Genomic DNA, 18,579 nt, shown 5'->3' with positions numbered 1-18,579 from the left:
AGATGCAGTAGCCCTAAAACCTGATAAAAATATTATTCTGAGAACTCGGCAAGAAAACATATTAACCCTTTTTAGCCTCTATTTACAAAAACGTTCCCGCATGCCGGCGTTTTAATTTTTTCTTACAGAAAAAAATAATTTTTTTCAAAAAATCACAGCATGCTTAGTTTTTAAGATTAAATTCATTTTGGCAAATTATTTGTCATTGCCTGAAGTTTAATATGCAAAATCAAAATGAAAAAAATATCATTATCTTAAATAAATATTGAAATATATGACCGCTAAAAAAATTTTCATATATAATTTTATACAAATTCACGCTGTGAGCAAAACGGTTAAAGCTAACGGATTATTTTTTTCTTTGTATTGGATATAAATTGCGATGATTTGGTATATAACAAATTGTAAAACGATCAAAGCAACACACAGAGAAAATATTATCACAAAATGATGCATGAATTAGAACACATGGATAAAAAAATGTTTTTTAAAAAATTCACCATAAATCAAATGTTGTATAGAGACTTCCTGTTTGTTGAAAAATGAAGCTAATTGATTGAATATTACTAGACTGTAAGTGTTTTAAATAATTGCAGTTTTTACCATTTCGGTCGAGTTAAAGTTGACTGAAAGTCAAATTTTTTCCATTGATCGTGATTTATATGGAAAATATTTCAAAACTGATAAAAGCTACAACCATGAGTTATTTTCTGTTGTATTCTACATGAAATTTCTCACATTTTCATATATAAAAGTTTATGTAACGACTAATATAAAACGGTCAAACATTACGACAACGTGACTCTTTCTGAGGTCTCTCTCGAAGTTACCTCTCGGACGTATTGTTTTTTTCAAAATTCACCATAAATCGAAATATTGTATCGACTTTCAATTTATTGCAAAATGAAGGTAAATGATTGAATATTACTAGAATGTAAGTAGCTCTACAATTGGCCTAGGGCATTTAGCAACGAGTTAAAGTTGACTCTCTCTCTTAAAATTTCAGTTATCTGATTTATGTGAAAATATTTCAAAACTGATAAAAAGCTACAACTCTGAGTTATTTTCTGTTGTATTCTACATGAAATTGCAAAACATTTTCAAATATATAAAAGTTTATGTAATGACTTATGTAAAAAAAATATCATGAAACGTGACAAAAGAATTTCTGAGATGTTCGGCCGAGCTATATACAGACGTAGGAAAAAGTTTTTTTTTTCTCAGAAATTCACCATAAATCGAAATATTGCTCTAGAGACTTCCAGTTTGTTGCAAAATGAAGGTACATGATTGAATATTACTAGAATGTAAGAGTTTTAGCTTATAATTGAATTTTTACCATTTCTAAAAGTTGAAAAAAAATTTTGTTATCTGATTTATATGAAAATATTTCAAAACTGATAAAAGCTACAACCATGAGTTATATTCTGTTGTATTCTCTCATGAAATTGCTCTCATTTCTATATAAAACTTTCTGTAACTCTAATATAAAACGGTGCAAACATTACGCATTGATGAAAGAATTTCTGGCGGATTGTAAGGAAAAAGTTTTTTTAAAAATTCACCATAAATCGAAATATTGTGCTAGAGACTTTCAATTTGTTGGAAAATGAAGGTAAATGATTAAATATTACTAGAATGTAAGATTTTATCTTACAATTGTGTTTTCATAAATTCATCAAAGTTGACGAAGGTTGAAATTTTGGCAGTTATCGTGATTTATAACTGAAAATATTTCCAAACTGATAAAAGCTTGAACCATGGGTTGTATTTTGCTGTATTTTTACTGAAATTGCATTTTCATATATAAAACTTTATGTAACGAATAATATAAACATTGAAAAAATTACAAAAATGAACCGAAACAATTTCTGAATTTTCGACCGAAAGCTCCCTCGTAAGGAAAAAGTTTTTTTCAAAACTTCACCATAAATCGAAATATTGTGCAATAGACTTCCAAATTGTTGAAAAATGAAGGTAAATGATTGAATATTACTAGAATGTAAGAGTTTTACACAATTGCGTTTTTCGACCATTTCAGATAAACAACCGATTGATATTTTTTGAAGTCGACGTGATATGCGTCCACTGTCTAACAGACAATTTTAGAACAACGTGATGATACGTCCAGTAATTTAAGGTTAAAGTATAATTCATATTAATTAATGTTTATTTTTATTTTTAAAAGGTATTTTTTAAGAGCCACCTGATAGTTTGCAATTCTTGATGGTCTGACATGGAATTATGTATAAGTAATTGTAACATATATGTAAATTGTTTTGGTCTTCACATATGGATATTCAAGAGACAGTGAAATTTCATAATTAAATATACCAAGAATATGCAAAGAACTTATTTCACATGGAGCCATACTCAGTGGTACTGTAGTGTTATTTATGCTATACAGTACGAGTATGTGCACTGGATGGTATGAGAACTGAATGACACTTTACATGACAGTACCGTATACAGTATCAGAATCTTATGGTATCCTTTGACATGTTGCCATATATATTTGGATTGCTGTTGTTTTTTAAAATAGTTTTGTTGTTTCATTTACCATTTGTTATCATTTTGCAGATGAATCTGCAGGGTATGCTAACAAAACTTGGGATGAATTTTATTGGACATCCTCACTGTGGGTTGGATGATGCACGGAACATTGCCAGGGTGGCAATAAAATTACATGAGGATGGTGCAAACATGCGAGTAAATGAGCAGATAAACTTCAAGAAGCCCAAAAATTTAGAGCAGAGGTAAGAGTCAGTTTAAGAAAAACCCACTAACAGCTTGCAGTTGGCCTGATTATCATCAAATCTGGTATTAAGTGATGGACTTGGAAATTTATATCAATATTTTTTTTAAGGTATGGCAAATGGAATGCTTTTATGGTTATCAGTCTTTTTTTCTGTTTTTGTTTTGTTTTGACATTTTACTGCTTCAGCCAGGGTTTAAACCTGTGCCTTTGGTTTAAGTACAGTGATAGTCGATTCAGCATTCAGCTATTGAGAGAGATGTAGGTTGATATCAAGTCCTGGCTGGCAAAAGTCAATTATTTCCATAGTACAGTATAGTAATTTTGGTATTGAGTGATATTTGTGGCATAGTATTTGAGTATAAAAAGTCATGCATGCATAAGTTATGATACAGATGGGTTCATATAGAATTTAAGTACAGAAGATGTACAGCAGAGCTAGTATCATCTTTTATCTCATTTGATAGTTGAAGGAGAAATTATTCACCTCCTAAATTCCCATTGACCTTTTACCTAAAACCTATAAACTTCTCTTAAGCAGTCCATTATTGTTCCTACACGAATACAAACACTCGGTCTTTACATATGGGATTAACTTTCAGCGAGCTGGAAATCCAGACGTAAAACTTTTGCAAGGTTGTTTATGGTAGCAGTTACCGATGGTAGGGGCGGAAGAACAGTCCACCCAGTCGGTATATATTCAGATCTACTCAGTTTTACTTTTGGCCGCCATCTCGACGAGACATGCATTCCTTTCTCTGTCCTGCCATTTGACTTTCTCTTCTCTGTTTGAATTTATATTGTTTATACTTTGCATATATTGAAATATTCCAACATGTTTTTCTATGTCTCTATATTGATACATTCACTTATTCTTCCTACGAAGTCTACATAAGTTTTGGGAGACTTTCTCCTTATATATCATTTTACTTATTTCTGTTTGTGTTGCCTTTACGCGTTTACGCAACCCCACACGTATTATCTCCTTGGTGTTTGTTTTGTGTGCGGTATTCTCTTTTCATGAACAAACACTGTTTTTTATTTTTGAGTACACAATTTCATGGAGTGTTGTAATGTATTAGCCTTTCAGATGTTGTGTAGATTGAGAGGTTAGAGACAAGGCGGGTTTTTCGTGTTTCCAGGTGAGGGTTTTGTATTCAGCTCGTATGAAGATACTTCGTGCATAAACCCAGCAAGTATTTCCCCTTTCCCTCAACACGGTGGTTGATGTCGCAAAATCTTGATAGTGCGTTTGTCCTGACTTGCTCTAAATAACCAGTGGGAATTCCTGTCAACAGTTCCTGCCTTGTTTCTTGCCTCACCTCGGCGGGGGTGGTTGGTTGTAAGGCGCCCCCTTCCACTCTCTGAATGTCGTTCTTGGCCTCCTGAGCAATGGAGTTTTTGGCAAGAGGAAGCATCAGAGGAGGAAGAAGGCGCCAGCTTGGAAGGGGTTTTCTCCTTCTTCGATGGTCGTTTCTCAGTCTCCTTCTGGTTCCTTCTATGCATTCTTCCTCCAGTTGCTTCTTCTTCTTTGGAAGATTTTACCCCTTCCCATTCTTCCGTAGATTCGACTTTGGAAGTTTAGGGAGAGGAGTCAGGAGATATTTTTTCTATGGGTACCCCTCTCTCTCAGGGTGGGATGGTCCCCCCCCCCCATGAGGGAAGAGGCAACATCATCTTGTTCTATTTCAGGATCGAAGGCGCAGAAAATATCTGGACTTTCTTAGGCCTGCCAGGAGCACCAACCTTGGGTGGCCTATTTTCCCATTTCCTGTCATCGCCTGATGGTGTCGTCCACCTTCGACAGTTGCCATCCCTGCTGCTTTCTCCTTAGCTGTACCAGTGTTGCTACTTCAGTTTTTGGTGCACCCTGACCAGCAGCTAACCCGTTCTCCTCTTCGTAGTGGTTGACAAAGTTGACATCATTTTTCAAGAGAGGCTCTCCCATGTTGTGAAGAAGAAGCGTCCCAGGTCTCCTTCTTTTCCACTGGCTTCCTTTTTTCTCTGTCTTCGTCCAACCATGGCTGTGCTTCTCCCACTCCATCTCACGACCGTCTTGCTGATAAGGGGTTGGCACATCCAGCCACTTCTCAACGGCTCTCCCTGCTCCTGACCCGAGAACCTTTACTGTGGCGACTCATGGCTACGAGATGACGTCTTTTGCTCCTGCTCTTTCCGCAGAGTCTCTTGCTTGAGCTGTGATGGCAATACTTCTGTTAAAAAATCGAGGGTATTGAAAACTTGGATGTTCAGCCTTTTCCTTCTGGGTCCTGCAATCCTATGACGGATGTGAGAGATTCTGCATGGCCACAGACATGTTTCCAGTCAAGGCTGTTGTTGCCTGTCACTTGCACATCTGTGGCATTAGCCTCCATCATTCCAGAACTCCTCCCTGTTCACGCTCTCCCAAGAGGCCCTCGGATCGTCGTCCAGTTCCAATGTCGTTGTCCTGTCGAACCTCCGAGTTCGTGAAGACATGCATCTCGTCATCTCTTGCGTTCTCGTTCTCCTAGGAGAAATCTAGTTTGCGTGGCTGTGGATGTGACAACACGGACATACAGCCGTATAATGACATCGCCATTGCACGGGGGTTTGTTGAAGTTACCTCAGGATGGTATATCCGGGAATGGGACATCGACTTCGCTCACGTAACTGCGAATAACTAAAATCCGCGAATACTTAAAACCCTTCTAAAAACACTTAGAACTGCCTATTTTGATAGTTTAAACACAAGAAAAATCCTGTAAAAATGCTTATACCTGAGTATTTTATTAGTTTTAACACAAAAAGTGCATTTATTTATGAAAATTATATGAAAATACAGTTGGCATTCATGGTTGATAAGAAGAAAATCGATCATGATCTCCAACCCAAGGAGCAAGTCTCTGTATAAAAAATTAAGGTTTGTACAGTATTCTTGTAGGAACAAATCACAAACTCATGATAATTAGCTTTTTGACTAGTTATGCACATCTGAGGTTTTATCAACTGCCCCTAGAACCCCACAGTTGTCCTCATTGCTGGAGGTCTTTTGCAAGTGACTTCATCCATATAAAAAAGTTCATCCATATAAAATACTTAATATTTTTATATCAATGAAAAATGCAAATTATCTTGGAAATTACCTGTAGTGTAAGTTTAATGGTTAAATGGAATATGAAAATTTTAACATTTATTTCCAGGTTACATACTGTAAAGTGCATAAACAGGAATGATTTTAATGCAATGATCAAGAGGAGAAATGTTGATCCACCAAGAGATGGAGAAGATGAATATTTGAGTGATGAATGTGAAGATAAGGAAGACCCATTTGAAGATGAAGAAGAGTCATCAGCTGTAGGTTCCTCAGTGTGTGAGACTGAATATGACAAAGAATTTCCATCCCTACTGGTAAAATAACCAAAGGCGTTATTCTGATATTGTTCAAAATAGGTTACAAATGTACATCTCTTCTGCAAAAGTTATTTTTGTAAATTACGTACATCATTTTGTGCTATGAAACTATAAGTGCTGGTAAGGAAAGGTTTTAATCATCACAATACATGTTTTTTCTCAGATAGTCAGCATATACGTTATATAGTGCTGGATTGAGAAGGAATGGTAATTTTCATTCCCTTACTTGCTCCATTTTAGTTTATTAAGTTCTAATTGTTTACAGAAGTTATGAAAATATTGAAAACTTTTACATGAGATTCATTATACCTGATATATATTTTTAAGATTCATGTGCTACATCACAACCTTATTAATAATAAATGAATTACCCTGTTTCTGTAAACATGGAAATCCCAACCTCACTGGAGTCATTTAGTCAAGATCCAGAAAAATTTCTACTGCATACTGATACCACCTCTGATTCATTTGAATTTTATTCAGTCAACAGCGCCAGTTTCCCAGGATTGCCTTTTGCTAACAACAGCAGTGCTTCATTTAACTCAGTATTCAGTTGCATTTCATCTTATTGTTTGTCATTTCAGTTTCCCCTTTATGAGGTTGGACATGAAGCAGTTCCTCCAAATTTCTTGGGCCTTCTTACTGGTCTTCATCATGTTACTTCCGTACTCTAATGCCTTTCTGATTTATTGTTCCCCATCCCTATCTCATGCCTAAAGTGTTAAAGGTGTATTGCATTTTTTTCTTATAACATTTTTGAAAATAGAGGAAGAGTTGACATTTTTGGGAGAGGGATCTTTTGGGATAAGGAGAGCCTGGTGACAAGGGCAACCCAGATTTGTGTAAGATATTCAAAATGGTCCAAGCTACATATATTTTATTTTAAAAATTTATGTTGTACTTTTCAGGGTTGTGTATGTTAGTATGTAGGGGAGTGGCTGTAGTATTTTATATTCTCAGACATCACAAAAAGAGCTCCTAATGTCATGATGTAGCACATTTATCCAGAAGGCAGTAACATATACAAACTTCAGCCACCTTTAGCATTAAGGATTGATGTCATCAATTCCTCGATATCTCACAAGGTATTTTTGAAGGGGAAGACATTGTCAGACTCATTTTTTGTTCTTAAAATTTAGATATGAAATAATAATTTCATATAAGTAACCTATCAAGTAATTACATAGCTAACGTTTCTGCTCGCATGGCAGCCTTTTAAAAACGTGTGGTAGTGCTTCTGTTTTTGTGTAGGCGACAGGCTCCACCCACTATTAGAGCACCCGGGAAAACAACTGGCAGGTAAGCTCAATTTAGTTTCTGCCGGCTCGTCCTACACATAAGCGCCATTGCTGCAGCTTTTTCATGGTTTTCAGTTGTCTTTTGGTGAAGTACAATTGCTTTGTTTTGGTAGCCAACAAATTTTTGTGAGCTTTTCAGCTTTTTTTGATTAGTTACCTAGTTTTTTGGCAGAATTATATCTGATTATATCTCTTCTAGTTTCGCTATTGCAGCAAATGGTGTAAAACTAGGTTAACAAAATCTTATGATTCTCATTCAGTATGCAATAATTGTAGGGGGCCAAGAATGTAGCAAGGAGAAAACTTGTAATGAATGTTCTTCCTTAGATGAGAAGCAGTGGAAAGTGCTTAAATCGTACTTAACCCTTAAACGCCGAGCCTCTATTTACAAAAACGTCTCCCATATGCCGGCGGCGTTTGGTGAGTTAGCACCGAAGCGGAAAAAAGTTTTTTTTTTTTAAATCACAGCACGCTTAGTTTTTAAGATTAAGATTTCATTTTTGGCTCCTTTTTTTTTGTCATTGCCTGAAGTTTAGTATGCAACCATCAGAAATGAAAAAATATCATTATCATATATAAATACTGGAATATATGACAGCTAAAAAAACTTATATAATTGTATACAAATCGCGCTGTAAGCACAAACGGTTAAAGCTAATGAGTTAATTTTTTTAGTTGTATTGTACACTAAATTGCTATGATTTTGGTATATAACAAATTGTAAAACGATCAAAGCAACACAGAGAAAATATTATCACAAAATGATGCATGAATTAAATAACGCGGGACGTAAAAAAATTTTTCAAAAATTCACCATAAATCGAAATATTGTGCTAGAGACTTCCTGTTTGTTGAAAAATGAAGCTAATTGATTGAATATTACTAGACTGTAAGTGTTTTAGCTTACAATTGCAGTTTTCGACCATTTTAGGTCGAGTTAAAGTTGACCGAAAGTCGAATTTTTTCTATTTATCGTGATTTATATGAAAATATTTAAAAACTGATGAAAGCTACAACCATGAGTTATTTTCTGTTGTATTCTACATGAAATTGCGCACATTTTCATATATAAAACTTTATGTAACGACTAATATAAAACGGTGCAAATATTACGACAACGAGAAAAAAAATCTTAATTTCTGCGATGTTCGCCAAGTTACAGCGCAGACGTAAGGAAAATGTTTTTTTCAAAAATTCACCATAAATCGAAATATTGTGCTAGAGACTTCCAATTTATTGCAAAATGAAGGTAAACGATTGAATATTACTAGAATGTAAGAGTTTTAGCTTACAATTGCGTTTTTTTACCATTTCGGTCGAGTTAAAGTTGACCGAAGGTTGAAATTTTGGCAGTTATCGTGATTTATGTGAAAATATTTCAAAACTGATAAAAGCTACAACCATGAGCTATCTTCTGTTGTATTCTACATGAAATTGCGCACATTTTCATATATAAAAGTTTATGTAACGACTAATGTAAACGATGCAAACATTACGACAACATGACGAAAAGAATTTCTGAGATGTTCGGCCGAGTTACAGTACGCAGAGCGTAAGAAAAAGGTTTTTTTTTTCAGAAATTCACCATAAATCGAAATATTGTGCTAGAGACTTCCAGTTTGTTGCAAAATGAAGGTACATGATTGAATATTACTAGAATGTAAGAGTTTTAGCTTATAATTGCGTTTTTGACCATTTCAATCGAGTTAAAATTGACCTGAAGCTTGAAATTTTGGCAGTTATCGTGATTTATATGAAAATATTTAAAAACTGATAAAAGCTACAACCATGAGTTATTTTCTGTTGTATTCTACATGAAATTGCGCACATTTCCATATATAAAACTTTATGTAACGACTAATATAAAACAGTGCAAACATTACGACAACGTGATGAAAGAATTTCTGGCGTGGACGTAAGGAAAAAGTTTTTCAAAAAATTCACCATAAATCGAAATATTGTGCTAGAGACTTCCAATTGGTTGCAAAATGAAGGTAAATGATTGAATATTACTAGAATATAAGAGTTTTAGCTAACAATTGCATTTTTCGACCATTTCAGTCGAGTCAAAGTTGACCGAAGGTTGAAATTTTTGTAGTCGACGTACAGTACGTCCACTTGGCACCCAACAGACAATTTTAGTCGACATATGATACGTCCAGTAGGCGTTGAAGGGTCAAATAAAGTAGAGAGATAGGAAGAGGAAGGTGGCTTCTAGAGCTGAGAGATGGTCACTTAGCCTAGAAGCTACTCCTAAACCTAGTTCAGTAGCTAGTCTTGCTCTTCCTTCTACTCTTGTTCCCACTTTTTCTCATAATACTGGCCCTCCTACTATTCATCCACCTACTCCCGTGCCTGGCTTCCATGCTTCCGACCCTAATACCATTGCCAGTCTCAAATCTAGGTTCAATAAGGAAATAGGTCTTGTAGTTAGTACAGTGGTAGAATTGGGAGCATCACTGACAGTGATTATGGACAAATTGTACGCCGAAAAAGTGATGAGTGACAGTGTAGTGCAAGTGGAGGAGGTTTCTACCCATCCCGTCAGGTCTCCTAGAAGACGGTCCCTGTCATACTTCCCTGAACCTGGAGGAGACATACCAGAAGTCCAAGGGAGGCCGGTGGGGTTTTGCCCACAGGTAGTTGCCCCCTCAGTCGAGCCTGTTGCACAATCCCAGGTGTTGACTGACAGCCATAGGAAAGGCGTCTTGTTGGAGATGCATCAGTTATCTTTCAGTTCTGATGATTCTGGTGCAGATGAGAGGTGCCGGAATAGATACCTAGATTCTTCACGTCCTCTTAAGCGCCCTTTATCTGATGTGGGTTGTCGTTTGGATCCACTTCCAGTTAAGCGGTATTGGAAGGCCAGTACCAGTCCTCAGCCTTCTTTTAGTTACACGGTGGACACTTCTGTCCCTTCCCCGGTATGGAACAGTCCAGAGGCCTTCACACCAGAGTACCCATCTGCTGAGTGCCTGGCGTCCACTCATAGGCACCCAATGTCAAGTGACCAAACGTCTGACTCATGTTCCTGAGCACACAGCACCTCTTTCTGAGCACCTGGCGCCAGCTCCCAAACACTGCCTCTGCCAAGCGTCCACTCCCATGCGTGTTTCTCCATTTCATTCTGCTCAGAGACCATGGTCTCTGCTGCCTTCAGATCAAGACAAACTGTCGTTGCTCCGATTAAGCGACACTTAGCTGACATCATGAACTTGTTGAAGAAAGCTCCATCCACTTCCAAGACTTCCCATGATGCTATCCTGTCCCCGGTCTCCTCAGAAGAGGAAGGTGTCAATCAAGAACCAGCTCCTCCTTCCTATGCAGGTTTTCTACAGTATCTGTTGGCGAATTTCCTTACTTTTTTGCCCCAGCTGCTCTGGTCTCGCCTGCCTCGACCTTTTTGATGAGGGGTCAACCGGACAACAGGACTAGACTCCTTAAGATGGTACTTTCTTCGTCCTCCAAGAAGTTTCTCAAGGAGATGGAAGATTAGCTTTCAGCTAAAAGGGAGCAAGGAAAAGCATTTTTCATATTTCCTCCCTCGCACTTAATTCATAGGAGCTATTTATCGTATGTCACTGGGGAAGCTGCTTCTTTGGGAGTCGTTGCCTCCTCCCAAGAGACTTCTCTGGCCTCATCGACTCTTCTCGATGTTATGCGTTCTCGTTGGCGAAGATAATGTTTTCATCGGAGGAACTAGATCACCTTGTTAAGGATGACTTCCAGGTTGTATCGTGAGACATCGCCTCGGACTGGCTGCGAGTCTTGCCTTGTGCAGACAAGGCCATTAGAGATGGCTCTCTAGACCTTTTGACTCTTTTCACCTTGGGATTACTTACAAAGAGAGAGCTCTGGTGCTCCTTTACTACTAAGGGAGTCACACAGATGCAGAAATTGGCCCCGTTATTTTCACCTCTGGACCAACATCACCTCTTCCCTCAGGACACAGTTGAGGAAATTGCGTCTGACCTTCAGAAAAAATTGACACAAGATCCGTTGGCTCAATCCTCCAAGCAACCCAAGGATTTTCTTGCCTTTGCACCCAAGACAGCCTCTTCCCTCCAGCAGCATCCCTTTCGTGGAGGTACAGTAGACCCAGATCTCAGTTTAGAACCCGTTTCAATGTATGTCTCACAGCCAGGTCCATTAAGAAGGGCCCAGCCAAGAGGGAAGGGGGTGATATGTAAAAATAACCAAAAACGAGAGATATTAGTGTCTAATCCATAGTTCTTGAGGTCACTGATATGAATAGTGACACTCCCAATGCCCTTTAAGTCCAAGTAGCCCTAAAAGGAAGGGGGTGATGTAAAAATAACCAAAAACAACAATTATTGTCGGGATTTTCTTCGACTTTTATTATTTTTGTTCTGATTAGTGCCCTGATGTTATGGGCCGATGACAAGGCCTTGAGGAGGCGCACTCTCTAAAACTATCTGGGTGGGATTCAATAAAATTTGGTCAACAAATTACAGTTTTATTACAAAAAATAAACATTTAAACCCATTAACAATACTGAACATGAATGAAAGAGCATCACGGGCGGCTAAGCCAATGTGCATCAAGAACCAACACTGATTAATCGTTAATAGCAAATTTCCACTGCACACGTAGTTTCTTAATCCAATTCAAGGAACCTGAAAGCTCTCTGGGCTTTGTTACTTGGTAGCCCTTAGGGTCTTTGATATCACGTGCTTGAAGACACTAAGTCCACGACTGGACGAAAAAACACAACAAATCGAGAACTATTTACTCTAAACCACAATTAAATGACATTCTTACACTTGCAGCTTTCGTTTGCTGCGCATATCAAGTTCCTCATCGCAAGGACGACACATCTATACATGGATAAAGATAACTCACAGTTACTACGAATTCGACCTGGTATGGCGATGGCTGCCAGAGAATCGAGAGAGACACTAAAACATCACGGTACCTGGCGTTCAGGACTAGGGCAGGAATGAGGCGTCGCTTCGCCCTACTTCAAAAGAAACTTACGCTTTCCCGCGTAAACTACAGAATCCTTGTAATTCAGGCGGAATCATCGGTTATTTAGGCATTACGGAGATCAATGAATCTACTTTACTTGTGAATAGGAAGAATGACAGTTAAGTTATCATCTGGGATCAATGAATTGACTCGAAGTTCTGGCTGAAGGCCGTAATCTGCAAATTCTTGAATGGCTCACGAGTCCTTGGCTCCAAATCTCTACATAGACAATTTAGCTCGTACTAGGGAATAGCAAATCATATTCATTAATGAAAATTCATAGTGTCTTCATTACGATAAAAGACGCGCTCCTTCCCCTCCAGGCATTTAAGAATTACTTCTTAACTCTGTCGCGTATTGGACAACTTTCTGCACAATGAACTGCCGCGAGATCCCTCAGTCTTGCCCCAATTTAACGCAACACTTGTGAAGTTAAATGGCGGGGACTTCGAATGATCAGTTCGAAATTCCCGACATATTCCACACCCAGTATGGGGCGTTGAAATGCTGGACAATTCAGGAAAGACTGAGCTCGGGGGAGTAACCACTCTACACTACTCAGTCAGGCTCGCTGCGTGGCGCTCCACAGCGACTCTAACAGAGTACACAAAAAACATGACATGGCAAAAAAATATCACACCCCCGGGTAATCAATGTCACACATATACAAACAAAATATCAATGGCAGATATATACATATAAATGTACCCACTCACTTAAGGTAGACATGAATCAGCATAGAAACTCAATAGGCAATGAGCCTGCAATAAGATCAAAAGCATAAATGGAAAATCACAATCAAGGAAACATGAATATACACTTTCATTTAACCTTCTTCATGCAACACGCATGTTGTTCTAGGCGACACGTCTTCAATAATAACTCTAGAATGTGTGCAACAAGCATAACCAGTTCGATAGGCCATTCACCTTTAAGGAAACATAGATTACACTGAATCAGTATGTACTCTTTCACGGGACACATGCCCTCAAAACTCTTTCACTTCTCTTATAAGAAGTACTCATTACTCATATACATTTTGGTAATTTACCTTGAGGGTGGGGCTATCTCCGCTGCAACGCTTCGACTTGTTTGCGCAAGAGGGGGCTCCCCACTACCTTACGCTGACCCGACGCACTTCCATCCTCTGAGGATTCAACTCACCTACACTTACTTGGGTCCACCCTCCTGCCTACTAGAATAAGGGACCTTCCCATTTTCTTTCTTCTGTGTCTAGCTATAACTTAGATATAGTCGCTTTCCATTAAAGCGCTTCATTAACTCGCGCTGCCCTAGCAGCAGCCTTTCTCAAAGGGCGTGCGAACGTCTTTGTCCGCCTAACTGAACGTCAACGCCACCACCACCGATACCTCAGTATCATTCACTTCAGCACTCTCACTTACCGCATTGGTATCGCTCAATCGTTACCAACATCGCCAGTGTCTTCTACGTCACTCAAGACCTTTGTGGCTGGTTGTTCGGATGTTGCAGCCAGTGCCATCCCTTGGTCGTCCCCAGACGTCACAACATTTCCTGGAACACCTACTGCTGGGCTGTACGCTCCCTCGTCTCGGACCTCTTCGTTGCCGTCGTTGTCACGCCCATCTCCTCCGTCGCACCATCAACATCGTCCACGCCTGTTCGTCTCCAACGCCATCATCGTCATCTGAGGGGGCAAGTTCCAGGGGACCAAGTGGCTGACAGCACGCAGGGACTCAACATCTTCGAACAATACCTTGGCGAGCGCACGCGACACGCTGCGTCGTCCGGCACGTCTCCACGACGCGTCCGAGGGGCCACGTTGCCTGCTTTTGATTTTCTTGCTTTATTAACACGATGTCTCCGGGGTGTAGCTTGGTGGGTTCCCCAGACTGACAATCGTGTCGGGCACTTAGGTACTCCTTCCTCCACCTCTCCCGGAAGGCCTTTAAAGTGTCTGTTAGCTTTAGATATCGATCCCGTAGCCTCCGGGAGGTGAAGGTAGCATTAAGGTCTTCATCTGGTAAAACAGGTGCCATTAAGTTAAGTGACCTCGTATTAAATGAGAGGGGGTGAGGACCTCGTCCTCGCACTTGTCACCGCTAAACATCAACGGCCTATTATTAACTACCGCCTCCGCCTCATTCACTAGAGTTAATCGTGGGGCCTCCGGCAGATACTTTCTCCCAGGGCAATCTGAAGGGCACGCCGTAACACCAATCAGACGTTCGAAAAAACCGCCTTTCCACGGCGCACGGGGAGTTTGAAATCGCCATTCTCTACACCAGTCCTCCTCAGGAACTGCTGGACTTCATCCTCTTCATAAAGTCCCTGAAGGAGGTTGCTGGCCGTCTTGAACGTTTGGTGGTTATCAGAAGTGATTAAGGTCGGGGCTCCATGCGTAGCACTGAATCTTTGAAGAGCTAGAACAAATTCCTCCGCTTCCAAGGAGGGGCAGAAATCTAAATACACAGCCCTGGTGGCCATGCACATCACGAGGAGGATATAGCCTGGTCGTGTTTTTGTTTGTATGGCCGCAGTGTGGTCCACGCCGACTGCGGCAAATGGTTTCTGCAAGGTGATCCTTTCCTTCGGCAGGGGGGGTTGGCAGTGGTCGTCTCATCAGCGGTTGGAAGGCTAGCACGCACTCTGGACACTTCCGTACAACTTTCTTAGCAATAGACCTCAGGCCCAGCGTCCAGCATTTCTGTCGAAAAATCGCCATTAGCGTATTGACATTACAATGGAGGTGCAAACAATGCAAATACTTTAAGTATGCTCTGACTAAGTGTCCCTTGGCAGGCAAAAGAATTAAATGTTTCATTTCTTCAATTTGGGACACTCGTCCCCTAGTGCAAATCAATTTATCTACTATAATTAAATTTAATTGACTCACAAAATTCAGTACCTCACGAGGGGGTCTGACCTCACCCTCCAAATATGCATACACCGTAGGTAAATAGAATCTTTGCTCTAATAGGACAAGAGCTCGAAAAGGATCCCTTTTCACTTTTGCAAACCTTGACACTAATCTTGTTACTCTTAATCAAAATTCGGAACTCAACCTCCCTGAGTAGTAGGTCCCATATCCCTCCTGGGGGAATAGAGCTTGTTTCTTCCCCTCAGTTCCTGCACCGCCCTTCTACGGTTCTGATATTCATTAGATCTGCCTCTTTGAAAGGAACAGGCTCTCCTGCGATTCTCAAGAACTCTGGACCCTGGCGCCAAAGAGGGTTCTGCTGCAATTGCTGGATTGTTGCGCCCCTAGACAAGACATCAGCAGGATTCTGTTTGCTGGGCACATACTTCACACTGAAATCACAAATCTGGCAGAGAAAAACAACTTCCGCCACACGGTTAGATATAAAGATATTTTTGTTGTCCTTGGAATCCGGGGATGCCACCCAGGCTAATGCCACTTTGCTATCTGACCAGATACTAATCTCTTGTGGCTCTATTAGTCCTTTAATCGTTTTCGCTAGCCTACAACCTAGCAGCAAAGCTAAAAGTTCTAATTTAGGGATGGTGATTTTGAGCATCCCTTTCGGAGTGATTCTCATTTTGCTGGTGAGTAATCTTACGTTACCACCTTTATTTCTGACATACGCTACAGCACCGTATGCCCTACTACTGGCATCGGTGAATATATGGGGTTCGGATCTTCTGACTCCTGCCGCTCTAGGAAATGTTAAATCACCGACTGATTTCAACTCTGCTAACAGTTCTCGCGCTTCTGTAGCCTTATCCTTACACAACACGTCATCCCATCCAATCTCTTGTTCCCAAAGTTGTTGGAGAAACAGCTTCCCCCTAACAAATAAAGGACTGACTAGACCTAGCGGATCGTAAATTGACACTAGCAAAGATAGTACCCTACGTTTCGTAGGTACCCATCCCTCGCCCAATTCACGAATCCTCTCACTCTCTTTCACACACAGACAGTCGACGTCTCGAGCCCATCTCAGCCCGAGCACGCTCGCATTCACAGGTTCTTTCCACTCTCTCTCGCTATCGAAGGCTATACTGTTCGTTGCCCACCCTTCTAACGGCATTCTGGCCCTATCCAAAATTGCATGGACAGATTCTTGTTCTTTTTTCATCTCATCCAGACTTTCAAAGGTACTAACATAGTTATCAACGTAAAATGACTTGCTTAATTCAGGTCTTCCTTCTAAACTAAAATGATGACTCAATACTTTTTGTAACAAAAAGGACTAGCCGTGATGCCAACACCACGACTCTGAAAGCGAAGGTCAGCGCTCGACCTGCTACCTCTCGCCACAGGAATCTTGTATATTTGGCATCACGGGGATCTAATAATACTCTATGAAACGCTTTGCTTATGTCTGCAAGCATGGCGTATTTATTCATTCAAAACTTTAGAAGCATATTATAGGCCAACTCTACTAAATTAGGCCCAGGTAACAGGCATTCATTTAAGGATTTATTATTCTTAGCTTTGGATGAGGCATTGAATACGATTCTAAGGGGGTCGAATGCGGCTATCTTTTTAATGCCGAAATGCGGCATGTAGTATCCTTCTATTTTGGATCTTTTACTTCATATATAAATCCTGCCTCCAGGTATTTGTCGATCACTCCCTGATATTGATTATAGTATTCCTTGTCTTTTTGAAATTTGGTTTGCAGCGAATCCAGCTGTGCTACAGCATTTCTAAAGTTTGTTTCTGGCCTACCTTCTGAACGGAACGGCAAACTTACTTGATATCCTTCAGGCTTCTTTGTTACACTCTGCGAAACCTTTCGCATGGCTTCCGCTTCACGGACAGTGTACTGCTCGGATGGGGCGATGCCTACAGTATCCAAACGCCACCATTCATCAACATCAAATGCAATTGGTTCGCTCCACACCCTACATACCCTAAGCGTTCTCACATGATCTATCTTGTGACCTTTTAATAGCCACTGTGGCACTCTCCCGTATGGCGACATGCCATTATGGGTCAGAAAAGACTTATCCCATCGATCTTTTCTACTCCAATAATGAAATAATTAAAGTAGTCTGCACCCACAAGAATGTGCACGTTTCGTAATTTATCGCTCTTACTGTCAGGATCTGCTAACGTGACTCCCTTCCCTACTAGGTGTTGTCTTACTCTTACATAACCTGCGTTATGAATCGGGACGTCTACGTTCTCGTGAACAACTAGTTTCATTCGAACAATTCTGTTACCCATCTCTACCCGGCAACTCACAACGTCATACTGGCCACTGATTTCTGCTGAACCAAAGGGAGTAATGTTCAACGCCACTCTGCCTACCACGGGCAGGCCTAACTGCTTTGCAGTTTTAGCGGAGATAAAGCTTCGTTGACTCCCAGTGTCCAAAAACAAGCGAACCCGTTTACTCCCCTGCTTGTGATGTATCTCGGCCATGGCCGTTGGCAAAATCGTACAGGGAAGATCTACACTAGACGTTTGGGCTACTTTGGCGCTCTTGCATGGTTTTGGTTCTACTTTCTCTTGGGGTGGACGGGGTTTTCTATCGTGCTGCCTGGGCGTCGCATTTACTACAGGGCGGGAGGTTGTAGCTTGACTGTTACTTACTAAACTGGGATTATTTCGGGACGAAGTGGAGGGAACGGAATGTGCTTTTCTGAAGCTGCTATTATCACAAATGGAAGTATTATGATTATTTCCACAACTTTTACATGAATTGGGGTTAGGGCATCTATCACTACGGTGACCTGACTGAAGGCAATTAAAACACAGGCCCTTCCTTAGTAGAATGCGGCGTCTGGCAGCCACGTCACCCTACTCGGCGGGATCCGTGAGGCGGGTGCCGTTCATTGCAAAAGGGACAAGAATTATTCTGCATGGGTTTCGTTTTGGGTCTAACACTGACATCGTTTTTCTTATCAGATTCTAATTTCTCGCCTCGCTGTAACGTGTCATCTTCCAACATGCGAATTATGAAGTCTATAGCTTCAAAAAATTCTTCTAAACTATAGTCGCATTTTCTGAGGTGTTCGACCACCTTTCGATAGAGCTTACCTTCTGACAACTTCTGATTGATAAGGCTCATGACCATGCCATGGCCTATATCATTAGTACTGAGCCTCTTTATTTGCTCAATGATCATTGTTAACTCAAATCTGAACTTCTTCAGCTCTACAGGGTTCAACGAGGGTACGAATATGTTGGCA

General features: G+C 40.3%; 1 protein-coding gene across 2 annotated transcripts in view; it reads left to right on the top strand.

Moving 5' to 3' along the window:
* The window catches only part of LOC136839647 (3'-5' exoribonuclease 1-like), a 36,393-nt gene extending 29,953 nt beyond the window's left edge, over positions 1-6,440 (top strand). For both annotated transcript variants that reach the window (XM_067105960.1, XM_067105961.1), the window contains exons 8-9: positions 2,581-2,756; positions 5,938-6,440. In XM_067105960.1, coding sequence (XP_066962061.1) covers positions 2,581-2,756; positions 5,938-6,154 — 393 coding nt within the window. In that variant the 3' untranslated portion in view covers positions 6,155-6,440. The remainder of the gene's footprint in view (positions 1-2,580; positions 2,757-5,937) is intronic.
* Positions 6,441-18,579: the final 12,139 nt, after the last annotated feature.

This window comes from Macrobrachium rosenbergii, chromosome 6 (genome assembly GCF_040412425.1).
Source record: "Macrobrachium rosenbergii isolate ZJJX-2024 chromosome 6, ASM4041242v1, whole genome shotgun sequence".
Classification (NCBI taxonomy): domain Eukaryota; kingdom Metazoa; phylum Arthropoda; class Malacostraca; order Decapoda; family Palaemonidae; genus Macrobrachium; species Macrobrachium rosenbergii.
Note: the sequence above shows the minus strand (reverse complement) of the source record. Positions and strands in the feature narration are given on the sequence as shown.